General features: G+C 42.0%; 1 protein-coding gene across 2 annotated transcripts; it reads left to right on the plus strand.

The window, feature by feature from the left end:
* Positions 1-1,573: 1,573 nt before the first annotated feature.
* Positions 1,574-26,721, plus strand: CCDC82 (coiled-coil domain containing 82). 2 transcript variants are annotated; one of them, XM_050941701.1, is made up of 8 exons: positions 1,574-1,983; positions 3,491-4,049; positions 4,756-4,984; positions 5,876-5,968; positions 14,046-14,170; positions 15,769-15,939; positions 22,916-23,101; positions 24,404-26,721. In XM_050941701.1, exons 1-8 carry the CDS (start codon positions 1,922-1,924, stop codon positions 24,467-24,469), a joined length of 1,491 nt encoding a protein of 496 aa, XP_050797658.1. In that variant the 5' UTR covers positions 1,574-1,921; the 3' UTR covers positions 24,470-26,721. The 2 variants fall into 2 exon arrangements, with proteins under 2 accessions (XP_050797658.1, XP_050797666.1); XM_050941709.1 differs by lacking the exon at positions 1,574-1,983 and adding an exon at positions 2,010-2,123.
* Positions 26,722-27,842: the final 1,121 nt, after the last annotated feature.

A 27,842-nucleotide genomic window follows, 5' to 3' on the forward strand; every position in this document is an offset into this window, starting at 1 on the left:
GATGTGGTATATCTAGACTTTAGTAAGGCATTTGATACGGTCTCGCATGATATCCTGATCGATAAACTAGGCAAATACAATTTAGATGGGGTGACTATAAGGTGGGTGCATAACTGGCTGGATAACCGTACTCAGAGAGTAGTTATTAATGGCTCCCAATCCTGCTGGAAAGGTATAATAAGTGGGGTTCCGCAGGGGTCTGTTTTGGGACCGGCTATGTTCAATATCTTCAACGATTTAGATGTTGGCATAGAAAGTACGCTTATTAAGTTTGCGGACAATACCAAACTGGGAGGGATTGCAACTGTTTTGGAGGACAGGGTCAAAATTCAAAATGATCTGGACAAATTGGAGAAATGGTCTGAGGTAAACAGGATGAAGTTCAATAAAGACAAATGCAAAGTGCTCCACTTAGGAAGAAACAATCAGTTTCACACATACAGAATGAGAAGAGACCGTCTAGGAAGGAGTATGGCAGAAAAAGATCTAGGGGTCATAGTGGACCACAAGCTAAATATGAGTCAACAGTGTGATACTGTTGCAAAAAAAGCAAACATGATTCTGGGATGCATTAACAGGTGTGTTGTAAACAAGACACGAGAAGTCATTCTTCCTCTCTACTCTGCGCTGGTTAGGCCTAAATTCTGGGCACCGCATTTCAAGAAAGATGTGGAGAAATTGGAGAGGGTCCAGAGAAGAGCAACAAGAATGATTAAAGGTCTTGAGAACATGACCTATGAAGGAAGGCTGAAAGAATTGGGTTTGTTTAGTTTGGAAGAGAGAAAACTGAGAGGGGACTTGATAGCAGTTTTCAGGTATCTAAAAGGGTGTCATCAGGAGGAGGGAGAAAACTTGTTCACCTTAGCCTCTAATGATAGAACAAGAAGCAATGGGCTTAAACTGCAGCAAGGGAGATTTAGGTTGGACATTAGGAAAAAGTTCCTGTCAGGATAGTTAAACACTGGAATAAATTGCCTAGAGAGGTTGTGGAATCTCCATCTCTGGATATATTTAAAAGTAGGTTAGATAAATGTCTATCAGGGATGGTCTAGACAGTATTTGGTCCTGCCATGAGGGCAGGGGACTGGACTCGATGACTTCTCGAGGTCCCTTCCAGTCCTTGAGTCTATGAGGCCTTTGGCATGGGTAACTGAGCCACAGGGCTGCACTGCCCTTCCTGTGTGGTGTACAGTGGGTGTAAAACAGTCCCAAAACCACAATAGTAGCATTTACACCCACTTAGCACGGGTATAAATGATGATACACAGTTCAGGGAGATGGCGAATCAAGCTTACACTTTCAAAATGACTTGTCAAAGTCCACAGAGGAAGTTTGTGGTACAGCCAGAGAAAGAACCGCAGGTGCATAAATTTAGGCACAGCCCCCAGTAAGATACAGAGCCAGGTCAGGACCCTGGCATCCACTGGACTCTGATGTAGGCAGAAGCACACCCACTACTTTACCTTTCCATCAAGTGAGGCATGCTCTGCCTTCAATTCTCAACATAGTATGTGGGCTGATGTGCATAGCGGGCCAACTGAGAACACTGCAGCCCCGTCTCCTTTAGGTCACCATGCCTCTTCCAGGTCAGACCTGCACAGGCCCAGGTCTTTTTCCACTGCCTTGGCCAGTCAGAGATGTGCTGATTCCCTACCCCCACTGAACAAGGTTAGCTCCAACAGCCTGTTCCCCAGCTGGAGCCAAGAGGGTCCTAGCTCTAGTATTGGTCCCAGGTGCTCGCTCTCTATATTTCCCTCCACCCTGCACAACCCAGTGCCAGTCACAGCCAGGCCAAGAGCCTCTTCCCTCCCACCCAGCACCCTGGGACCTTTCTGCCTAGGAGGGAAACAGTTCCCACCCCGGAAGTGACATCATCCTAAACCTCAACCTGCGCCCCAGGCAGCTGGCCCAGGCAGGCAGCATGCCGGGTCACGCGACGCCATTCCAACTGCCTCCCAGCGCTTCCGTCAACACAGAGTGGGGGTGAGTGACAGGCGGGACGCGCCAATCACTGCCTGCGAGGCCGCTGAACTTGAAGGAGGGAGGGTCTGGGTGTTGCGCTGGGGGAGCAACGGCAGTCGGCGCGGGGACTCCTGGGGGGCGCGCGGCCGGAGCCTTTAAATGTGCGTTACGGGGGGGGCACCATCTGACCCCCTCCCCTCGGGGGGGCGCGCGCGGTGTCCTGTCTGGGCTGCCGCGAGAAAGCCCCCGCCCCTCCCCCCCGGAGGGACTAGCCCTGCGCGGGGCGCTGACGGTTTAACCTGCCCGCCGGCGCTGTGCGCCCCGGGCTGGGCTATTAGCGGGGCCGTCCCTCCCCTCCCAGCGCATCGAGCCGGCGGCAGCTCCCCGCCGCGCCTCCGGGGCTGCGGCATCCGGCTGCCTTCCCGCCTTGCTCTCGTCCCCGGGCGGGCTGGGAGGGGGTCGCGTAAGGGGCCGCCCGTTTGAGGCGTCCGAGCTGCGCTTGTCCCTCGCCCCCGTGACGGTCCTAGGAAAAGACCGTCGCCCTGGGGCGGACGGAGGCGATGTGTCGGCTGGCGGGCGGGCTCCGCGCCTGAGCCGATGAGGCCCCCATTGCAGAAGCTGCTACCCCAGTTACCGCGCAGTTCCTTGCAGTCCCAGCATCCCAGGGCTCCGCTGCTCAGCTGCCTCCTGCCGTGGCCTCGGTTCTTCAGGACTGAAAAGCCCTTGCTCTGTTTCACCCCAGGGCAGGGGGTTGAGGCGCTGAAGAGTTATGAATTTGGAATAAACTGAGGAAACTCCCAGTCAAAAAGTCACTGTGCTGGGTATAATGCAGAGATATCATCATAAGGCCCTGTGAATGAATGGTCATAGGGAAGCCAGAGTCTGCACAGTAAGAGTGAAGCATGCTAGTGTTTTTGTTACCAAGGAAATGAGATGTTCTGTTCTGCGTAGGTTTCAGAGTAGCAGCTATCTTAGTCTGTATCCAAAAAGAATAGGAGTACTTGTAGCCCATGAAAGCTTATGCTCAAGTACATTTTTGTCTCTAAGGTGCCACAAGTACTCTTGTTCTTATTGTTATGGATATGTGTCTTTTGTAGTATTTTCCTATTCTAGTTCTTTTACTCACGCCCTTCCTCTGGACATCACTAAGGGGCAGAGTTAAGGTTGATTAAACACCTTTATTATACATTTAAATGTAAAATTTAAATTAAAACTTTCAAATTATGGGATTTTTTTCCCCTCCACTTTACTTGTGGGTTTGACTTTCCTCTTTTTCTAATGCTTGGTGTTTGGGAGTGTGTGTGATTCTTGATACCTTATAATAATGTTATTGTTATGTCGTACCACGAAATTATTGCTGTGCACGCTCAGCCCTTTTGTCTGAGAGCTTCTCTAAGCAATAGACCATTAATTATAGATTTATTAGGTTAATAATGCATACTCTCATACTGTTTTGAATATCTTGGTACCATAGCTACTCTGGGGGGGTTTTTTGGTAAATACAGTTTGTTTTTTATTATTGTGGTAGCCTTTCAATGGAAACAAAACCAGTTTTCAGAAGGTATGAAACCAGGAGGAACACAAGAATAGAAGAACCAGCATCCAAATCTCGGGTTGATTGGAGGCGGACTAAAAGAGAGACCATATTGCTTGACAGTGATGAAGAACCCACATCTGCTTCAGAAGATGAACAACTCCCCTCTACTTCAGAAGACGAAGTGGATGAAAAACAAGAAACTGTGGTTAAGAGGTATAATCTTACAGATCATGAGGAGAAAGGCCATGATGACGCAGTCGTAGAGGATGTGGAGGATGAGTGCATCACTCCAGGGAAGCGTAAGAGGTCAAGCACATCTGTAATGTATGACAGTGACAGGAGTGATGACAGTGACATCCCTGTTAGAAAAGTATTTGCTAAACGTTATTGCATAATGGATGAAGATGAGTGTTCTCAGGAACAGGAACAATATAAAACCCCTACTGCAGAAGACGACTTGACTAATAGAAAACAGAAGCAGCTAATGAAACTGAAAGAACTCGCAAGACAAAGTTCAGCCCGGGCATCCAGTAATAGTAAATATTGTGGGGTATGTTTTTACCTTTGAAATTTAATACTTTGTTTTTTCATACATATCACCTCACAGAATTTTATTCTCAAGATAGATTGGGGGCTCCCCAAAAGTTGCAAGAGCTTCATCCCCTACACTTTCTGCAAATGCATGTTGCAACTATGCAATGGTACTGTCCCTGATGCCTTCAGTTTGGGGTTCTTTTTTTTTTTTTTTTTTTTTTTTTTTATTGCCAAGGGCTGAAGAGCTCCTTTTTGTTTGTTCTCATAGTCAGCCAAAAGACTGAACTCATTAGAACACATCTGTCCATCTTCTCCAAATAGTTAAGGATATGTTCCCATAATTTTTTATTTTCTTTTAAAATTCCTTTTCTTTAAAAGGACTTGACGGAGATATTGGAGGGGGCTGCCAAACCTCCTCAATGGAGGAACATGCCACCTAATTGAGGTAGCTTAGACTTCTAGAGCTAAGAAAATTGCTACAGACAGACACAGAAACAGAGATCTATATGAATTAAATGTGAAGTAAACTTTCTCTTGTTTGGACTGTTAGTCAATTGAAATCTCTTTTCTTGTTAATTGAACATGCAATATTCAAAGGCCAAGAGTGTGTGTGTGTGCGTGTGTTACACACAAAATTGCATATTTTACTAAGCAAATGTTGTTGAAAATTTCAAAGGAGAAGTATTCAAATGATTGTTCTAAGATGTTTTTAATTTACTTAGGATTCTGATGATGATGATGATGATGTGGAAATAATAGAAGAATCATCCTATCATTTACCCCTCACACCAACAGAAAGCAGTGACATTGATGATAATGATGATAGTATGAAAGACTTTATAGTTGAGGATGAGGAAGAATGTGCAGAACATTCTGAGGATGAAAACCAACCACAAGGGAAAGAACTGGCTACATCAAAATTCCAATTACTGGACTATTACATTCCACGCTGTAAGGTTAAAATAGGCCACAAGTTGATATGAATACTTTGCTTGTAAACCCATGATTTGGTGTTTATTAGAACTTGTCTATATTAGCTCAAAATAGCGTGAAAGTGCATGATAGCTTGAAAGTAGAAAATTGAAATTAAAAAATGCTGTAGCTTATTGTGGAGGCATTGTAGCTTCCATAACAACACTCAATCATTTTATTCCTTTATCTTACTGTTGTGGTTTTTTGTTTTGCAGGGGGTTGGTAAGGTGCTATAAATGTATTTTCAATTAGAGGTGAAGTAAATTATTCAGCCTCTAATGTTGGGTATCAAATTCCTATTGAAACATGAAACTTCTGGCTTCTTGTGGTTCTTAAAATTTTTGCTGCATTCTTCAAAGTCAGCCAAGTTAACCCTAGTGTTCTGGCTGAATTCTGTTGTTGGTAATTACTATTCTTGGGTAGCTACCTAACGTTCCTCCTGCAGTTTCTCTTGGATACAGTATCCTTTGCTTTCTGTCATTAACAATACTGTGTTATTGCCATGTGTTGTTCAAGAGAATTTGTGTTAAACCCCTGTCTCCAAGGTATAATCAGCTAGTGGAAGGGTGTGTGTGTGTGTGTACACACACGCACATGTATAGCTTGGATGGTAAAGTTCTTTGATATTGTTTGGGATGAAAGGCACTGTTTAAATGAAAGTTCTTGTAAGGAAACAGAGGACTTTTGAAGTTTATTGAATTGAAATTTTGAATAATTGAAAAATTACTTTAAAAAAATTGTATTTCGTTTTTGAGATTAGGTAGATCTTTATCAAATTTTGCATGAAACGTGTGTGGTCTGTATGTAATTTGTTCCTTGTGTGGCTTTTTTACACTGTTAATTGCTTTATCTGGTTGCATTCTTTTCCAGTCTCTCGCTGTGACCATTATGTCCACTTCCAAAGAGTTGTAAAAGCTTTCCTCATCAACACAATTGATGACACTTTTTTGAGCTCATTGTACGGTAAGTAACATTACCTGGCAGAAAATGTAATGCCTATGGGGTAAAATATTATGGTATTTATGCGTAAGAAAGTCATGTTTGGTAGTTGGTGTGGGTCTGGGCACTAGAATTCCTGGGTTCTGTTCCCAGTTCTGCCACTGACTTGCTTGTGTGGCTTTAAGCAGATCACTTAACCTTTCTCTGCTTCAGTTTACTCCATCTGTGAAGTACAGAGAATAATCTAAGGGTTTGGCTGTGTAGAGATTTAGACTTTGTCTACACTACACCCCTTTTAGCGGCACAGCCATGCTGCTAAAAGGCAGGCAGTGTAGCTGCTGTTTGTCGGCAGGAGCGCTGTTCATGCTGGTGCTTTTCATACACAAAACTTTTGTCTTTTGGGTGTGGGTTTTTGGTTTGTTTTTTAACACCTATTTTTAACACTGACACAAGCCTTGTTATTCAATTGTCAGTGTAGACCAGGGGTCGGCAACCTTTCAGAAGTGGTGTGCCTAGTCTTCATTTATTCACTCTATTTTAAGGTTTCGCGTGCCAGTAATACATTTTAATGTTTTTAGAAGGTCTCTTTCTATAAGTCTATAATATATAACTAAACTATTGTTGTATGTGAAGTAAATAAAGTTTTTAAAATGTTTAAGAAGCTTAATTTAAATTAAAATGCAGAGCCCCCCGGACCGGTGGCCAGGACCCAGGCAGTGTGAGTGCCACTGAAAATCAGCTCGCGTGCTGCCTTTGGCACACGTGCCATAGGTTGCCTACCCCTGGTGTAGACAAAGCCTCTGAGTGGGATCCACAAAGGGACTTAGCCCTAGTCTACAGTACAGAATTACTTCAGTTTAACTACATTGCTCGGGGCATGAATAATCCATGCCCCCAAGCGACTTAGTTGTACTGACTGAAGTGCTGGTGAGCTTCTCCTGCCAGAGTAGCTACCGCCTCGCATGGAGGTGGATTAACTAAACTGACAGAAGAGCTCTCCCATCGGCTTAAAGCATCTTCATTAAAGCATTACAGTGGCACAACTGCATTGAAGTGTAGACCTGCCCTTAGGTGCCATGGTGCTCAGCATTGCAATGCCTAACTTTTAGGGCCCCACATATGACTTAAGTGGATCAATATCTGTCTTTCCCTGTTTGTGAATTGCCCTTGCACTTACGCTGGGAGATAGGTATCCAGAAGCTGAGGGAAGGCAGCAGTGTGCATGCTCAGAGGGGAAAACGTGGGCTTCTAGGGAGAACTTAGACACTGATTGAGTTTAGGTTCCTACAGGATTTGGTGGAGTTTTGTGCATCACAGTGGAGCCAGGGTACAATAGTGTGCAGAAGGCTAGGGCGCTGTACAAAGTCACTGTGGACAAACCTTAAGAAGAGTGCTGTAGGGCTTAATTCTTTTAGGTTTGGAACGTATTTTGAAATCTGGATGAGTTCCTCTCTGTATCAGGGATTTGTCCTTTGCGGTGGCTGATATGAGGCTTGATTAATAAAGAATTATATTAAATATAATTAATGCCACTCAGCATGGATTTATGGAAAATAGTTCATGTCATAGATTTCATAGACTTTAAGGTCAGAAGGGACCATTATGATTAAATAGTCTGACCTCCTGCACAATGCAAGCCGCAGAATCTCACCCACCTACTTCTGTATCAAACCTGTGTCTGAGCCATTGAAGTCCTCAAATCATGGTTTAAAGACTTCAAGGTGCGGCGAACCTTCCCGCAAGTCCCTCATGCTGCAGAGGAAGGTAAAAAACCTCTGGGGCTTCTACCAGTCTGCCCTGGAGGAAAATTCCCGACCTCAAATATGGCGATCAGCTAAACCCTGAGCATGTGGGCAAGACTCACCAGCCAGACACTCAGGAAAGAATTCTCTGTAGTAACTGAGATCCCACCCCATCTAAATTTCCATCGCAAGCCATTGGGCATATTTACCGCTAATAGTCAAAGATGAATTAATTGCCAAAATTAGGCTATCCCATTATATCATCCCCTCCATAAACATATCAAGCTTAGTCTTGAAGCCAGATATGTCTTTTGCCCCCACTACTCCCCTTGGAAGGCTGTTGCAGAACTTCACTCCTCTGATGGTTAGAAACCTTCATCTAATTTCAAGTCTAAACTTCCTGATAGCCAGTTTATATCCATTTGTTCTTGTGTCCACATTGATACTGAACTTAAATAATTCCTCTCCCTCCCTGGTATTTATTCCTCTGATATATTTATAGAGAGCAATCATATCTCCCCTCAGCCTTCTTTTGGTTAGGCTAAACAAGCCAAGCTCTTTGAGTCTCCTTTCATATGACAAGTTTTCCAGTTCTCAGATCATCCTAGTAGCCCTTCTCTGTGCCTGTTCCAGTATGAATTCATCATTCTTAAACGTGGGAGACCAGAACTGCACACAGTATTCCGGATGAGGTCTCACCAGTGCCTTGTATAACGGTACTAACACCTCCCAATCTCTATTGGAAATACCTTGCCTGATGCATCCCAAGACCGCATTAGCTTTTTTCACAGCCATATCACATTGGCAGCTCATAGCCATCCTGTGATCAACCAGTACTCTGCAGTCCTCCTCCTCCTCTGTTACTTCCACCTGATGCCTCCCCAGCTTATAACAATAGTTGTTGTTGTTATTAATCCCTAAATGCATGACCTTGCACTTTTCACTATTAAATTTCATCCTATTACTATTACTCCAGTTTACGAGGTCATCCAGACCTTCCTGTATGATATCCTGGTCCTTCTCCGTATTGGCAATACATCCCAGCTTTGTGTCATCCGCAAACTTTATTAGTACATTCCCACTCTTTGTGCCAAGGTCTGTAATAAAAAGATTGGTCCCAAAACCGATCCCTGAGGAACTCCACTAGTAACCTCCCTCCAGCCTGACAATTCACGTTTCAGTATGACCCGTTGTAGTGTCCCCTTTTAACCAGTTCCTTATCCACCTTTCAATTTTCATATTGATTCTCATCTTTTCCAATTTAGCTAATAATTCCCCATATGGAACCGTATCAAATGCCTTACTGAAATCGAGCTAAATTAGGTCCACTGCATTTCCTTTGTCTAAAAAAATCTGTTACCTCTTCAAAGAAGGAGATCAGGTTGGTTTGGCATGATCTACCTTTTGTAAAACCATGTTGTATTTTGTCCCAATTACCATTGACTTCAATGTCCTTGACTACTTTTTCCTTCAAAAGTTTTTCCGAGACCTTGCATACTACAGATGTCAAACTAACAGGCCTGTAGTTGCCCGGATCACTTTTTTTTCCCCTTTCTTAAAGATAGGGACTATGTTAGCAATTCTCTAGTCGTACGGTACAACCCCTGAGTTTACAGATTCATTAAAAATTCTTGCTAATTGGCTTGCAATTTCATGTGCCAGTTCCTTTAATATTTTTGGATGAAGATTATCTGGGCCCCCTGATTTCGTCCCTTTAAGCTGTTTGAGTTTGGCTTCTACCTCGGATGTGGTAATATCTACCTCCATATCCTCATTCCTATTTGTCATCCTACTATTATCCCTAAGCTCCTCATTAGCCTCATTAAAGACTGAGGCAAAGTATTTGTTTAGATATTGGGCCATGCCTCGATAATCCTTAACCTCCACTCCATCCTCAGTGTTTAGCGGTCTCTCTTCTTTCTTTGTTTTCTTCTTATTTATATGGATCTAGAACCTTTTACTATTTGCATGGGAAAACTCTACATAGTTTTTAGCTTAACTTCATCCCAACATGTTCTGACCTCAATAAGGTAGCTTACCTTGCTGTACACTCCCATCTTCCATTCCTTGTAGGCTTTCTGCTTTTTCTTAATCACCTCTCTGAGATGCTTGCTCATCCAGCTTGGTCTACAATTCCTGCCTATGAATTTTTCCCCTTTCTTGGGATGCAGGCTTCTGATAGTTTCTGCAACTTTGACTTGAAGTAATTCCAGGCTTCCTCCACCTTTAGATCCCCAAGTTCTTCAGTCCAATCCACTTCCCTAACTAATTTCCTTCATTCTTTAAAGTTAGCCCCTTTGAAATAAAAAACCCTAGTCACAGATCTATTTTTGTTTATCTTTCCATTTAGTTTAAATTGAATTAGCTCATGATCGCTCGAACTAAGGTTGTCCCCTACAACCATTTCTTCTATGAGGTCTTCACCACTCACCAAAACCAAATAAAAAATGGCATCCCCTCTTGTTGGTTCAGCAACTACTTGGTGAAGGAATCCATGGACTATTGCATCTAGGAAAATCTGAGCCCTATTATTAGCACTTGTCCTCCAGTCCATATCTGGGAAATTAAAGTCTCTCACGATCACACAATTCCCATTAGTATTTACTTCATTAAAAACATTAAAAAGGTCTCTGTCTGTATCCAGATAAGATCCTGGCCGTCTATAGCACACCCCAAGCACTATCTCAGGGGAGGCTCTTGTATCTTTCTTCCCCAATGTGATTTTTGCCCAGACAGAGTGTCTTATCTATTCCATCCCTTCTTATTGCTTTACAGTCTACCTCATCATTGATATACAATGCTATTCCATCACCTTTGCCTTTATTTCTGTCTTTCCTAAACAGCACATACTGTTCAAAACCTGTACTCCAGGTATTACTACTATTCCACCATGTTTCTGTTATCCCTATAATAACAGGTTTCACTTCCTGCACCAGTAACTCTAGTTCCTCCATTTTGTTACCTAGGCTCTTCGCATTGGTGTACAAACATCTTAATTCTTGCTGTTTGGTTTCACTCACATTCTTTACCTGATTAGGGCCAGACGTTCTACCGCCAGTATCACCTATTAGAATTGTATCTACCCTTCCTCCATAGGTCCATTCTCCTACCCACGACAGTATCCTTTCTTGCTTTGTTTTCTTCGCTCTCAATGTTAAAATCCGGCGTGGAGATTACCTGGACATCTCCCAACCACCTCCCCACAGTTCCTAGTTTAAAGCTCTGTTAATCAGTTGTCAGCCTCCATCCTAGAAGACTATTTCCCTCCTTACTCAGGTGAAGTCCATCCTGAGAGAACTGTGCTCTGTCCATGAATGCCCCCCCAGTGGCCATACATCCCAAAGCCCTCCTTACAGCACCACTGCCTGAGCCATCTGTTGATAGCCATAATCTTTTCACACCTTTATTGCCCTTCTCTAGGAACAGGCAGAATCCCACTGAAGACTACTTGAACCTCAATTTTCTTAAGCATCTTCCCCAGCCTGGCATAGTTTCCCTTGATATGTTCCTGTGAGAATCTAGCCATATCATTCGTTCCCACATGAAGGCCAATCAGCGGATTCTTTCCCGCTCCCGTTAGGATCCTCTTCAGCCCAAGGTTCACATCCCGTATCTTAGCACCGGGCAGACAGCACACCCTTCTGTTCTCTGGATCAACTCTAGTTACAGGCCTGTCTGTCCTTCTCAGTAAAGAGTCCCCAATCACATAGGCCTGCCTTTTCCTGGTGACGGTGCGATTCTTCTGTCTATTCCCTGTTCCCTCTGGCTGCAAGTCCTCTCCATTCGTATTCACCCTTGCAATCCTCTGCAACCCATGCCGTATCCTCCTGGGGCTCATGTTTGGTGGCATCTCCATTGACTCGTCCCCCCTCATAGGGCTAGCTGTGCTTCTCTTCCTTGCCTTCTCACCTTCAGCGACCACCTGCTGTGCCCCTTCTTCATTGTCCAATTCCGCAAACCTGTTCCTGAGCACTCTTGCTCCTTCACTAGCCTGTCCTTTTCCTCCGCCTGGTTCGCTTAGTCACATGCTTCCACCGTCTACTTTCCTCACCCAGCAGTCTCTCCTCAGCGTTCTTTGGCCCTGCTTCCATCTCAAATCTGATCTTTTCCCTTCAGTCTCATCATGTTTTTGCTCCATCGTCCGCTCGATTTCCCCCTTCTAAACTCGACCAGAGTTTTCACCTGCATCTCCAATCCTTGATATCTTTTTTGGATAAGATTACAAGTTTGGTTGGTCAAAGTAATACTGTTATATACTTCTGTAAGGTGTTTTGATACTTAACTGCATGACATTTAGATTACAGAGCTGGAACAATATAAAATTAACATGGCATACATTAAATGGATTAAAAACTGCTTCAAAATGTAATTATAAACAGAGAGTCGTCATCAAGTAGATGTACTGTAGGGACCTGTAGGGATTGGTTCTTGGCCTTGTGCTATTTAATATCTGTATCCATGATCTGGAAGAGAAAACAAAATCACTGATCAGGTTTGCAGTTGACACAAAAACTGGAGGAGTGGTAAATAACAGAGAACAGATCACTGATATAGAGCAATCTGGATTGCTTGGTAAGCTAGGTGCAAGCAAACAATATGGACTTTAATATGGCTAACTGTGAATTTATACGTCTAGGAACAAAGACTGTAGGCCATGCTTACAGGATGGAGGAGTCTATCCTGGAAATCAATTACTCTGAAAAAGACTTGGGGGTTGCGGTGGATAACCAGCTGAACAGGAGCTCCCTGGGCAATGCTGTGGCCAAAAGGGCTAATACAATCCTCGGATGCATAGACAGGAGACTCTTGAATTAGAAGCAGAGAATTTATTTTATCTCTATTTGGCACTGGTGCAACTGCTACTGGAATATTGTGTCCAATTGTGGCATTCACGCTTCAAGAAGGATGTTGATACATTGAAGAGGGTTCAAAGAAGAGCCACAAGAATGATGAAGGGGTTAGAAATCATGCCTTACAGTGATGTAGACACAGGTCTATTTAGTTTAACAGAGAAGAAGTTAAGGGGTAACTTGACTACAGTCTGCCTCAGGAACACACATTTAATAATTAGTTCTTCAGTTTAGTAGAGAAAGCTATAACACGATCAAATGCAGATTGGAATTAAGGTGCAAATTTTTAACTGAGAGTAATTAACCATTGGAACAGTTTACATCACTGACCACTTTTAAAAGATACGCTCAAGGAGTTACTTTGGGGAAGGTCTGTGACCTGTGCTATACAGGAGGTCAGACTGGATTATCACAGTTGGTCCTTTTTGGCCTTGGAATCTATGAATCTTTTGCATTATTCTTGGAAGATGTTGTGTATGATGAATATAGGAGGACTTACAAGTAAATCTATTAATTAGTTTGAGTTAAAAATATTTTTTAAATGAGCCATTTTAGCACGGTGTCACACTTTTTTGTCCTCAACTGTCTTAATAATTGACTTAACAGGCACTGTTTCTTCAAACTTTCCACATAGTTAAAACTTACTGAAATTTTGCACATACGCTGCTTTTGAGGAAATTAGCTGTAATTAAGATAATTAGGTAAAACAATCAGTAAATATGATTATATAGGCCAGTGGTATCCAACTTTAATTTGTTCTGTGATGTTATCATTGAGCAGGAGAAGGGGGGAGAACCTATGTGTTTTAAAAATCCATTGTAATCTAATCTGTGACCACAAATAGAATAATGATTAGTGCATTTTAGTATGACATCGCTAAGAATGGAACGTTGAAATTGTTTATATGTTTAACGTATTTGAACTTCGTTTTTATGTAACATTCTGATTTCCTTGGTTTGTAATAAATGTTTTGAAGTTATTTACAATACTGTAATGTTACTATCATGTACTCCCTCTTCACATAACTTTTTATCTTAGAATTAACTTAACGGGTCTGTGTATAAATATAAATATAAATATAAATTGTTCATTAAGCAATTATATTACAAACGTAGGGAAAAGGACAGGAGCATCTGTTTTTTCAGACTTTTGATAAGTGTGAGCAGTTATATTTTGAGATTAACAGTTCTCAGATTGAATGGGCAGTTTATTCATATTTTGAGTTTTTATTTCTATTCTACTTTATTATTGTGCAGCACCTGCTGTGGACAGGTGTCTTTATGACTATATCAAAGTTAATTTTAATGATTTGTGTATCTTTCCTGGACAACAGATTTCATTGTAAATATCCCTAGTAATCATTGAAGTTACCGTTCTTCAATCAGTAAATAATTATATGGATGCTTTTCAGTGTGTAGACTCATCTCCGTGAAGATTTCGTGGCTGGAAGAAAAACATACATTCCCTGAACATCATATATTCTATTCTAGTGACTCTTTCTTTGAACAGATGGAACAAGGCAAAAGAGATATGCACAAGAAATGGTAACCTCACTCCATTATTTGGATGATCGCTTTATTCAACCTCGTCTTGAAAATTTAATCTCTAGAAGTCGCTGGAAAGAACGATATAAGGTATCTAGCTTCTGTCTTGGTCAATAAAGTGGCTCCAGGTGTCAAAAAAATATATATACTCCACTCCTAACTGAAAATACAAATCCTAATAACTGTTTCTTTCCATATTTTGGGGCATGATCTTGCCCCTTAGTATGCAGGCATTTCTGCATAGTTTAATTAGCTATGATTCTTGTATGTGTATCCAGTAGTTAGGTGCACAAACTACATGCTAATACACATCTGAATATTGAGGGGTAGTGTGTAAATACATCATGGCTGCTTTCCTGTATTTCTAGCTACATTCTGCTCTGAAAGATGTATTAATGCTTGTTCCACTGACTTCGGTAAATGCCCCACACATACACTTCAAAGAATATCTTTTGACAGTTATTGTCACAATAAATTTTTGCAGATTTCTTTTAAAGAAACAAACCAGTACAAAAATTTTATATCTTCCAAGAAATTCATAATGTAGTTCATACAACTTATAATATGAAATCAGTGTGAAATAATTCAGTCGCATGCATATGAATGAGGAGAATAGTTGAAATATGATCAAATAAAGTGAAAAATGGAAATATGAATGGGGTTGGTTAGTGCTCCAAAGACATTGGAGTTGAGGGCACTCAGCATCTCGTAGTCAAGAGTTTTTGCCTTGGTTTAGGGCAGGGGTCTCAAACATGCGGCTCACGGGGTTATTTTCTGCAGCCCGCGAGCTCCTCGTGGCCCCCCTGCCCTCCCACAGCATTTGCCTAAAGTGATTCTGGCCCGATGCGCACTAGGGAAAGGGCAGGCTCCCTCCCTGCTCTGGCCTGCCCCTGCGCTGCTCTGGGAAGTGGCCGGAACGTGAGACGGAGGGGGGAGGGCACAGGGGTCTGTGTTGCTCTTGCTTCAGGCAGCGGCCCCAGCAGCTCCCATTGGCTGCGGTTCCCCATTCCCGGCCAACGGGAGCTGCTGGGGGTGATGCCCGAAGAAACAGCAACATACAGACCCCTGTGCCCCTCCTCCCCCAGGTTCCAGCTGCTTCCTGGAAGGGGAGGGGGTTGGCAGGGCAGGCAGGCAGGCAAGGAGTCTACCCTGCCCCTGGTGCATGCCGGGCCAGAGCCCACCCCCCAAATTCCTCCTGCACCCTGACCCTCTGCCACACCCTACACCCCCTTCCTGAGCTCCCTGCCACACTCTGAGCCCCCTGCTGCACCCCACGCCCCTCTTGCAGCCCAACCCCCTGTCCTAAGCCCCTCTTGCAGCCCAACCCCCTGTCCTAAGCCCCCTGCTGCCCCCTGCCGCATCCCTCACCCCTCCTGCACCCCATACCCCAACTCCCTGCCCTGAGCCCCTGCCACACCCCTCCTGCACCCGCTGGGAGCAGGGAGGTGGCAGAGTTGGGGTGGGGATCTCAGGGAAGGGTTTGGAATGGGGGCAGGGAAGAGGGGGGGCAGGGCCTCATGGAAAGGATGGAGTGTGGGCGAGGCCGAGGGTGGTGGGGGGGTGGTGTCAGTAATGTGGCCTTCAAGTCAATGTACTAGTCCTCATATGGCCCTCGTGGTCATTTGAATTTGAGACTCCTGGTTTAGGGGATATCCTGTTGAAGAGTTTTATGTAATACGTCTTTGTAGGAGCGAGTGGATTGTTACCCTGAAGTCCGCATAGTAATGAAAACTCCAATAAATAGATCCTGTCAAGCTTGTGAACTGCATCGGTACTGTAAGTTTGCTGTGTTGCTGTCAGGAAAGCTGTACAACTATAGAACTTTGGAAACCGATGACTTTATGTTGGATGACAAACAGGTAATTTTTTTTTTTTAATTCTTTTGTGTTCTTGGTTGGTGCTTTGTACGTTTCAGATGGTGAAATAATGAGAGATGATCTCATCATCGTAACTAATCCCCCAAGGTGGTGTGCATGGGGTTGGGTTTTTTAGTTGCCCTGAATTTAGATGTTTGAATCTTTATTCACCATCATTCTTCACCTTACTGGAGCTACAACCTTGGAAGAACCTTGAGTAGAAGGAAGCAAGTAATTATTGATTGACCAGTGCCTGGTTGAAAACACTACACATATATTTCCACCATAAAATGGAAAATTAATATTAAATTTCATGCATGATCTCAGGTTTATCTACACCTTCTATGAAGTCTCCTCCAAAAATACTGTTCTATAGAATATCAATATTTCTTTTATAAGCATAGTTAGTAATTTCTCTGTTAGATTACTTGAATCTGATTTTATAGGGAACTTCTTGAATTTTATTAATCCATATCTTTCACAGTTTGTTGAACAAATTTTCAACACTATTTTAGCATCATTTGTAAATTGCAAAACTTGATTCTTTTCTTCTAAATTCATATTTGAAATCACCTATCCTAAAGCTCTAGGCACTTGCATAGATATTTAAAAATAAAGAAATTAATTCCATTTAGCTAGTTAACCTATCCATACTTACTCCAATCCACAAAATTTAAATCAAATAATCAGACAGACTATAACTTGCAGGTCACTGAAAACCTGAGAAAATAGATGAGCCTTGTAGTGTGCCTGACAGTTAACAGATTTGAGCTATTCTATACCAGGGTGATGGGAGTAAGTCCCTGAATCTAGTTTTCTTCTTTTGCTTTATCTGTCACAGGACAGCAATAAATCCTAATGACCTGTGAGGACAAAGTCAGTGTAGAGTGTATTACAGTCCAATCGTAAATCTTGTATTGCTGCCCTCGGAAGGCACACGGGTCTCCAAGGGCAGACATCAAAACCCCCACCTAAACTCAAGGAGGTAATGAATTATTGAGGACAAGGATGTTTAGGACCAGAAAAAAGTCAGTAAAAAGTGTCGTGGTTCTCACTTTATCATCTGCTCAAGGGTGCCTCTTTATATCATGTTACTCCAGCCATCACTCCTCAGTGGGTGATGCCCCTTTAGGTCTGGGCCTCCAAACCAGGGATTTAGGCTTTCAGTCCTGCAGTTTACTGTGATTTGTCCCAGCACATCTGACCTGAATCCAGAACCTGCAGTTCATGCTCTTAATGACCAGCCAGCTATCACAGACACAGTATGCTTATTTTTAGGACAAAAGCATTACAGAGTTAACATACCAAAAAACAATAAAACAATCTATATCAGGGATCAGCGTCCTCTGGCAGGCAGCTTGCCAGGGTAAGCACCCTGGCGGACCAGGCCAGTTTGTTTACCTGCTGCATCGGCAGGTTAGGCCGATCACGGCTCCCACCGGCTGCAGTTCGCTGTCCCAGGCCAATGTGGGTGGCGGGCAGCTGCAGCCAGCACATCCCGCGCCACTTTCTGCCGCCTCCATTGGCCTGAGATGGCGAACCGAGGCCAGTGGGAGCTGCAGTCCACCGAACCTGCTGATGCGGCAGGTACACAAACTGGCCTGGCCCACCAGGGTGCCTATCCTGGCGAGCCGCGTGCCAGAGGTTGCCGACCCCTGGTCTATATGAATAATAAGCTTACAAGGTGTTACGCATCACATGGAAACCCTAGTAAGTTTCCAGTTCTTCAAACCCATCCAGCAGGGTTTTTCCCCCTTGGTTACAATCACATGTCAGTTTGAGGAATACTCAGCCAGTTCAGGCTGACCCTTTGTATTCAGACTGTGTCTGCTGGGCCTCTTGAGCCGAGCCTCAATCAATACAGTAACTCCTCGCTTAACGTCATCTCGCTTAACATTTTGTCAAAGTTAAGTCGCTGCTCAATTAGGGAACATGCTCGTTTAAAGTTGTGCAATGCTCCCTTAACGTCGTTTGGCTGCCTGCTCTGTCCACTGCTTGTAAGATTCTTTGGAAGAGCAGTGACTTTACAAGGGAGCATTGCACAAGTTCCTCTTCTCCGCCTCCTATCCCACCCTCCCAGTGCTTCCCTGTTACCAAGCAACTGTTTGGTGGCATGCTGCATCTCCACTCCTCCTCCTCCCTCCCAGAAAGTCCTAAGCGCCCCCAAACAGCTGTTTCGTGGCAGGGAAGCGCTGAGAGGGAGGGGGAGGAGTAGGGATGTGGCATGCTCCGGAGAGGAGGTGAAGTGGGGGTGGGAAGAGGTGGGCCTGGAGTGGGATGGGAAGAGGCAGGCCTGGAGCATCCCTGGGCAAAGTCGGCGCCTGTTCTGCTCCTGGGAAGCTGCTGCTGCTGCTGCAAAGGTGCTTCTTAGCGTCCTTGCCTGCGGTGGGCTGTGCCTGTGTGGGGTAAGCCAGGGGCACTTCCCAACCGCAGTACGGTACTGTACAGTATTTAATACCTTTTGTCTGTCACAAAAAATTTTCATTGGAACCTATCCCTCCGCATTTACATTAAATCTTATGGGAAAATTTGGATTTGTTTATCATCGTTTCACTTAAAAGTTGCATTTTTCAGAAACATAACTACAACGTCAAGTGAGGAGTTAGTCTATATGCAATTTGTTTGTTCTTCTCTAGAGTTGTTTTCCTATCGTGGGATCTTTAATAATCAACTGCTACTGACTTTAGTTCCTGGATGAAGCTTGATAACCCTCCCCCATGTAGCTAGAATGTAATCCCTAGTTCACAAAGATACAGAGACAAAACTTTGACTAATCCCTGGACCCATGGCATACAGCACATCTCAGCAGAATAAGTTTCCACAGTTCCCAGGTCTTGCATGTGTCACCAAACAGAATCTTCTTTACTGGGGCACCTCCTGGATGGCCTGTTATCCCAGTTAAGAGCACAAGCCATTTTAAAAATTGGAACAGATGTACAATGCCAGACTGAATTTATAGAGTTACTTTCATTACAGTTCATCTTCTCAATTTGGGTTGGACTACTCAATATCAAAAGGCTGGAGCTTAGATTTTTTTTTCTTTAACACTTAACCATCATAGTGTATCCTGACCTGCAAAAAATGCATCCTTTGGGGGAATGAGGAGGAAGTACGTTCTAGTTCAGAGGCCACAAAACAAACCAGGGAATGTTACATAACACTAGATTTGCCCCATTTGCTACTGTAAAATGGCTCCTTGGAAGCTGCCCACACTACCTCCTTGTTCCTGTGGTGATCCATAATCTGGCCAGTAATGGGTGCTGCTCACTAGTACAGTGCTGGAAGTTTCATCTGCAGCTTGTTGACCCAAATGTCCTGTCTTTGGCCTCATGGTAATTAGCTTAACTGCAGGAGGACAGCACAATGCTAAACTGGCACATCAGGAAAATAACTGAAGGAAAAGTCAGTGCAGCCTCAGTGGATCAGAATGGATGGTACTATGCAATTTGGGTTTTTTTTAAAAACTATATAAAAGCACCCCAGAGAGAGGATGAAAACTTCACTTCAATCCTTTCTTCTGCATCTCAGCACATCCCCTTAAACTGTAACAAGTACAGTTTCCTTTTTCTGTGATCTCTGGATTTTTTCTTGTCATACCATTGGCAGTGGGTGTGGTTGTTGTTTTACTTAGGTTTCCAGTGACTATTTTTTGTTTTTGTGCATAGTCTTCTTTTTCTTTCCTACCCCCTCCTTGGTTAGGCCAAGATGTCATATGTAGTTTAGCATTATAGATGTCAGTGCTTTGCTTTGCTGCCTTGTGCCCTATTATCTGGACCGGGTCTTCTGCTTGCCAACTTGGTAGTAACATTGTTTATATTAAGAGTAAACATGACAGTTGCGGTGTCTCTTTTCTCATTCTTCTCCTCTGTGGTCAAGTCACTCTGTGCATTCCACATCAACAGGCTTAACAAGTTTGGCCAGTAGAGCCACCCAACACAGATAAATTAAGCATTAGGGAAAAGTCAGTGAGATCTCTGAAATTATCATTAGAATGAATGCAATATATAAACTTTTTCTAAGGCTTGAGTTCTAAAGAAGCTTTTGGTAACTTTAACAAAGTCTTTCTTGCTTAAAAAAAGTGAAATGTTTTCAGATACAAAGTGTAGATTGTAATATTAAAATTGTACCATATTGGGGAAACTTCAAGGTAAAATGAAAAAAAAAAGATTTTGAATTAGTTTAATACAAAAATATTATGCTGAATGCAACAAGCTGGATAGTGAATGCAGTGAATATACACATTATTTTCAACTGCTCCATAAATATCTATAATCCAGCTCTTGATTGTTGGGTATTCTGGGATGGTGCAGTAAGTGAAGCTGGATTCCCCAGATTTCTAGTGATTTTTACAGCATTCTTTGAGGCATAGAATTTTAGGGCTTCAACCTTTACAGCTGTTTCTGGTCTTGAACTCTTGCAGTACCACTGGGACCCAAACATCAGTCCTAATCCTGCAGTTTGTTGTGGGTGGGTGAACAGTGGATCTCCATGTGGGTGCAGCTGTCTGCTCACATGCAGTCACTTGCAGAATCACAGCCCTAGCAAATCCTGGACCTCAAGCCAGTGTACTTGCAATCACTGCATATGGGACAGATCCTAAATTGGTGTGTTCCCACTGAAGTTATGCTCATTCACATCACCTGAAGATCTGGCCCTGTATTTTTAATGACTGGAATTAGAGAATTCCGTTGAAAATTAGTCCTAAATTTCAGCTATCTATCTAGTAATTGCCAACAAAATAAATACAGCAAGTACCAACCTCTGCTGTGGAAAATGATGTCAAGTATCTGGGACCACTCACATAGGTAAACATTTAGTCACGCATACTGAAATGCTTACAGAAAAGCTAGGATGTAGACTTTGTTTAAAATCTAGCCTGCTTAAGGTTTAAAAGACCATAAGCAACCACTTAAGCCACACACAAAAATATTCAGAATATTAACAGTAACAATGAAATGTATCATTGCTTTATGACTCAGAGGAGAAAATCTTGCAGCTATAATATGGCAAAGCAAAACTACATGCAATCTGAGATCACGAATCCCACAGCTTGAATTAAACACTCTACTTTGAGGAGCAGTGGGCCTTAGCCAATTAGGTACTTGTTGCACACAAGAAACAGAAAAATAACCTCAAGCTAAAACAATACTGTACTGCACTGGAAAGATGTCAATCTCTTATTTGTGTACCATAAAGCAGTTGCTCTCAAACCTTTCCAGACGACTGTACCCCTTTCAGGATCTGATTCCCTTGTGTACCCCCAATTTACACCTCACTTAAAATCTACTTGCTTACAAAATCAAGCATTAAAAATACAAGTGTCGCAGCACACTATTACTGAAATTGCTTGCTTTCTCATTTTTTACAAAAGAAATCAATTGGAATATAAATATTGTACTTACATTTCAGTGTATAGAGCAGTCTAAACAAGTCCTTGTATGAAATTTTAGTTTGTATTGACTTTGCTGGTGCTTTTTATGTAATCTATTGTAAAACTAGGCAAATATCTAGATAAGTTGATGTACCCCCTGGAAGACCTCTGCATACCCCCAGGGGTACACATACTCCTGGCTGAGAACCACTGCCATAAAGTGAAATCCATTTCTCTTGCATAAAGCCCAAGTTACCTGAGCTATGTGCAGGAGAAGTGCTGGGCTGGGAAGGTAAAACCCACGAAAAACCCAGGCCAGATGTAGCTGTGGGCCTTTTTATTCCCAGAGGCTTTACTCCAATCTATAGGCTAAAGTATCAATCCCTGCCCTTCCGTGCGACTTATACTGGATAAATCCCTCTTCTGATGTGACCTGATAGCCACTTAAAACATGGACCTATGTGGAGCTAGCATGAAGCTCCCTTCTATGGAAGCTAAGGGAGGCATAAGCACACTTGAACTGCTACTCCTCCCATAACTTCCCCTGACGATCTCAATGTGGATTTAAGGATGCAGAGGGTCTCATAGTGAATTTTACTCATTTTTGATAACACCTATATGTTTACCTGAACATAATCATTCTTCATCAATACCAGCTTTGCATAAAATCTGTTCCAACTATTTAATAGGTATCTGTGTACTTGCCTGTATGTAATATTATTACTGCTAAAACCTGTTTGTGTATATGCATGTATACTTACCATTTGCCTACCTGTAAATATCACTGAGTCACATATTGTTAAATATACAAGGCCATCAAATGCAGCGTCTTTATCTTTGCATCACGGAGGCTTCCCAGGTGTAAAATGGTGATGAGTGTGGAATACAAGGATTTATGTTCCCACAGTGCTGTTAACTTAGCCACCATACATGCACTGCGTTTTTTTTTTTGTGGTTGTATTTAAAACCAGTATTTTGTCAAACTCTTCTATAGCTTTAGCAAAAGAAAAAGTTAACATACATGTATGTGGATTTGGTGCATCTCTGGAGATTGGTTTTTTTTGTTAAAATTTCCTGAATGTCCAAAATGGTTGTGCATCCTTAGTGTGACCCTGATATAACTTTTGCTTTTTAGGCTTTGAGCTTTTATTCTTAATAAATCCAGACTTTATTGCATACACTTTAATTCCATGAATGTTGAAGTGGCTACATCTTATGACTTCACCAGGTAGTAAGTATAAACTAGAAAGGATTTAATCAGTTTTCCTCTAAACTTCAGGGAATTTTGTAACAGAGTTGCTCGGGTGAATCTACTGGTAGCATTTCACTTTTTCTGCACATCAGTGTATAGTGGTTCTTGAGGAACAGGGGCAGACAGAACTGCAGTTGCGTTGAATCACTGGTCATTGCCTCTGCATGGTTGGGGTGCAAAGAATGTGGGGGCTACATTGCTTAAAAAATAGAGTAAATCATATAGTATCAAAGGCTGTTTTAGTTCATTATTTCAAAATACCAAACTGATTTAGCCATGCATTTTATTGTCGAGATGATCGTTGCTTCATGTTAATTTATCTTAGATAACCAAGTTTGTTCACTTTTTTTATATAGGTTTTGAAGGTTGGCAGTGTGTGCGCAAATCGTACAAGGGTTTATCATAATCTGAAACATTTTAAATTCAAGTTGTATCAGCGCTGCTGTTCAGTTACAGAGGTGGAGGGCATTCAGGATGAGCCAGTCAAAGACACAGTCGACAGGCTTTTCAGTCAATTGGAAGAGAGTGGCTGGATTCAGGAGGTATGATGGAATTTGTCATTGAGTTAATTCCTTTGTATCAAAGGAGGTGGTGACAGCAATGCTGAATAAAATGTCCATGGTTTAACTAAGCAATAAGTTGTAAGATGTTGTGCATTTGTGGTCTACTGTAGTTCAATCAAGATGGTAAAGGGTAGACATCAGCCATGCAAGATTTGTAATAACTTCCCATAAAATGCAGTTCTGCTCTGAAAAGTGACTCAGAAATAGTACCGATTTACAGAACAAAGCTGCTCCCTGCAAATAATCAGTCTGATTTTAGTCACAAAAGTAAGCAAGTACCCTACTGATTTTTACACTTTTTAGCACTGCTGGAGAGGTAAGATGGGGGAGCCAGATTCTATTCCACAGCACCAGCAAAGTAATTTATTTGGTTCCAATTACAGTTAGAGTCTGAGTTTGCACAGGTGTAATTCAAAGCATAATATGAAGGCAACAGTGTTACACAAGTGTAACTGAGAATGGAATTTGGCCTGTAGAACCTTTATTAATAGTGACAATGTGTGAGTTTGACTGTTGGGAAAGGGCCAATAACTTGACCCAAAGGAGGGAAATCCTTAAGCTGAAAGAGAGTGTAATTCAGAGACAAAGGAGGGCTTTGCTTGGGCCATTTAAAATACTTCCAGCTTACATATTTGTCTGATAGACGTTCCTCCACTGGATCTCAAATTCAAACTTCCAAGCAAATTCAGCTTCTTTGGCCATTTATTCTTCTCCATTTAAAAATGTGACTTTCAGGCCACCTCTCTTTTGGAATGGACCCATTTTTGCTTTTCTGTTTAAATGGACAACTTCCTGTGGAAATAGTAGGGCCCTTTTAAAATGAGTTTTTAAAGCATGAATATTTTTGGCAAAATGAGCCCATATTAATGTCATATCAAAATGCACAATGTAACATTATTAGTAACACATACTAATTTATTTTTATTCTTGTATTTATTTTATTATATGCTGCTGCAGTAGTCAGTCATTTGCTACATGGTGCAATACTGATGCAGGTACACCTAGATAGTACGATGTATTTCATGGGTAAGCCTCCACAGTGTTGCTGTATCAGGATCAGTTTTTCTTGATTATTTTGGTTTCTTAAAGCTTCATGAAATACTATAGGACAAACTATCTGAGTAGAGCCAAGCTTACCAAATTAGGCTTTGGTTCTCTCTGCTTCTGAATCAGTGCTGCTGCTCTTGTTTATGAATTCAGCTTGGCACAACAAGCAATGTATTTGCTTCATTCAGTTGCTGTCTTTTTGATTAATTGACATGGTTTTTATTTTATATGCAGAGATATGATTATCTGGAAGAATATATGAATGATGCAGATTACTTCCAAGAAGAGAAAATGGACTGAGTGGTCATTCATCTCTTCGAAAGAAGCTTTGTAAAAATCTCTAATTAGCTGTGATATCCACCTGTCCACAAAAGTATCTCCAAATGCTTTTCAGGATGTTTTCTTACACTGCATTGTATTTAAGTCTGTAGCTGTGCCTGTAAATTGCTATACATATAAAAAGAGAGAGCAGCATATTCTTTTATACCCCTTAATTTTAAATGTCAAAATAGTGATTTAAAAATGTTTTATGAAGTAAACAACCGTCTGTTATGCATAGGCTACTTGAACTTTCCTTTGTGGTTCAAAAGACTAGTGTCCAAGTACCTATGTATTTATGAAATAAAACTTCTGAATATTGATGCCTAGCTCAATGGCAGAGATGTGAGAGCTGGTAAGCCCCAATTAACCCTTTTTGGGGTAGGACTACTTCAATAAAAGGTATAGATTGCATCCCATCACATCCCTGTGAACTTGAAGTGAGAATTAACTAGTTAGCATGGTTATAGTGAGAATGAAACATAACCAGACACATTTATTCTTAATCCAGCATCAAAACGAACTTAATTTCTCATCCCTGGAGACCTAGAATAGTGCAATTTGCACATGGCCATAGCGTCTGATATGAAAGACGTCTATATGTGGTACAGATGCCACAATAGCTACTACCATGTTCTGGAAGATAGGTGGATAATTCCTGCAAAACTAATAACAGTAATCGCCTGGCCGACAGGTGCGAAGTTACACAAAACCTTGTTTGTGTTATATCTACCAGCATGTGTGCTGGGGTGTCGTACCTCTCTGGGACACATAAAGCCCTAACTCAACTTTCTCTCTCCTGGGTCTTCAGAGATGTAGGGGTTTAGTGATGTGGCACACATTAACCCCTTGGCCTACTTGCTGCACATAAAAGAAAGCAGGCCGTGGGGGAGCAGAGAGCTTAGTGATAAAGGGGAAAGTAAATGCTGCTCTTTTTTGCTTGAGTTGTGGAAGAGGATAACTACTTCAAACTCTTCTTACCTCCTGGGAAAGTGAAGGATGTTTTTTACTGTTGAGTCATTTGTTTAAACCCTACATAGGAACAGATATTAAAGTGAATGTTATTCTTGGGGTGTAGTCTGATCATACCTATGAAGAGAACCTACTGTCTAACAATGCTTTGTATTCAATATTATAATACTCTTGTAGTCATGCATGCTTGTCACCCTGGGAGTGGTGGTTTTATGGCTGAGCATGTTGCAGGGATAGGCTTAATTTTTTTTTAAATCAACGCAGTAAAATGAATTCATATTAAGTACATGATCTACTCACAGGCAGTATCCCAGTATCCATACACTTCAATTATGTAGGTCCTAGTGTGTCTTCATGCCACTAACTGCATATTGTCAGAATAAAATATCAATGCATTAATCACCCTCCAGATTACCTCTGGTAGATACCCAATTGCCCTGCTTCCCATGCTAGCACTTACATATGATCCTGCAAGGTGTGTGGCAAAGGTATGAGTTAACTCTGCTTTCTGCAGTGAAGACTTGCTTCCCTCTCCACTTTTTTTTCCATTGCTATTTGAGGCCTGATGCAAAGCCTGTCAGAGTCAAGGGAGAGACACCTATATTCTTTAATGGATTTTGGATCAGGCTCTTGAGGAAAATCCTACTAGACTTGGCCCTGATCACATCACTTTATAGGAAGACCAGGCCTCTTGTACAGTGCACCAGAAGAATAAAACCTGTGTAGTGCATTACACACCACCTTGTCAAATGCACACCAGGCACCAGTTATGGTTGTGCCCCGGGCATTCACAGTTATCACTTGAGGGTGAAATTATTACACAGTACCACTTTACTGTTGCATACTACTTTTCCTTTCATGCAACTTTTTTTTTTGACATTTCTAATAGTCTTCATCTTTGCAGATGAATACAGTTTTGCAACAAGAAGTCTTATGTTTAACCTCCTTTGCAAAAGTGGGCAATGACACTGATTTTTCCAGCTAATATTGTGTTAGCGTTCAAGAGGGTTTCTGTATCTCTCTGACATTTACCATGCTTAAGATTACACTGTTCATGTCTAGAAACCTTGAGCACATCATTGTTAAAAAGTACAACTGTGGAAAATGGTTTTGTATTGTATAATGGAAGATGTCTACTGCCACCTCTTCAGTTAAACTGCACTGACAAAATAGGGGATGCATTTTAATAAAAATGAATGTGCTTTGCACCTTTTTCCACCATTTCTTTCTCATGCAATAAAAAGAATTATTAATAACCAGTATTTAATGTAGAGTAAGTGAAGAGTCCTTTTTTAAGTATGTGCCTTCTCCTGTGTTGGCTAGAAACCATATAGTATATTTAATGACTACTTTGTACTATTTTTTAACATACTTCATATGTTTTCCCACCCAAAATAAAAAGGGGTTAATTAAAAAAATAGTTTCTTTGGTCTACAATAGAAAAAATATTCACCTCACTGTAGAGGCAGTACAGGAACAAATTGATTATCACTCTGGCAAGAAACCCAGCACACAGCATTGAAAGGCCAAAAATGTACTTGCACCAGGGAACCTGCTGCATGAAGACTGACAGATCAGGTGGCAAAACTGAGACGTCTGACTGTAATTACACTTTTTATTGGTTCATGTGGATTCTGCCAGCTTAGGCACATCCCCAGTTACTGACTTGCACGTTCCAGCTCTTGTGCATCGCTTCTGAATTTGGCCCTTTCAGTCTTCCCCCATATGAGCAAAAGCAAGAAGCAGAGCAAGGCATTAGGGTGAGGGCAGATCAGTAGCTGCAGTGACATTAGCCATTACTTGTTACTGCACAGAGCAGTGACACATCCTTCGCAACAGAACACTATTTAAGCAGTTATGGGGGGGTTGAGAGGGCTTTCCCCAATTTCCAAAAGCCTGGCCTTAATTCCTAGAACTTAGACCAGGATATTCTTGTCAAAGGTAAGAAAATGCAGTTAAGGCTGTGGATGGGTTTTTCCGGTAACATTGTGGTATCTGGAAAGGAAGAAGCTGGTGGGAATTGTGGCCAAAGAGGTATTTCAAAACCCTACATGCATTCGCTCCAAAGGGTTACATGGGGACTTGTAGTGCAGCATTGCCACATAGAATAAACAGCTCCTTTCCAGCTCTGCCTCTGTGGCCAGCTAGAATTCCCAGAGAGCCCCAAACACATTTATCGGAAGTGGGTGAGATGTATGCTCCTTAGCAGCCTTTCCCAACTAGCCCCATCTCCCATTATTACATATGTTACCTTTTGCAGAGTGGAGAGGAACTTATGGTACTTCTTAAAATAATGTGAAATCTTGATTCCACTACAACATTATTCCATCAAATAAAATTCTAGATTTCTGATTTAATATTACTTAAACATCACTACAAAATT

The sequence above is a fragment of the Gopherus flavomarginatus genome, chromosome 1 (assembly GCF_025201925.1).
Source record: "Gopherus flavomarginatus isolate rGopFla2 chromosome 1, rGopFla2.mat.asm, whole genome shotgun sequence".
Taxonomy (NCBI): Eukaryota; Metazoa; Chordata; order Testudines; family Testudinidae; genus Gopherus; species Gopherus flavomarginatus.

Excerpts from the sequence above, each read along its gene's own strand:
- CCDC82 (XM_050941701.1), top strand. The coding sequence starts at position 1,922 with ATGCCGGGTCACGCGACGCCATTCCAACTGCCTCCCAGCGCTTCCGTC. Across the intron at positions 4,050-4,755 it reads GTAATAGTAAATATTGTGGG|GATTCTGATGATGATGATGA; the intron begins GTATGTTTTTAC and ends TAATTTACTTAG. Across the intron at positions 23,102-24,403 it reads AGAGTGGCTGGATTCAGGAG|AGATATGATTATCTGGAAGA; the intron begins GTATGATGGAAT and ends TTTTATATGCAG.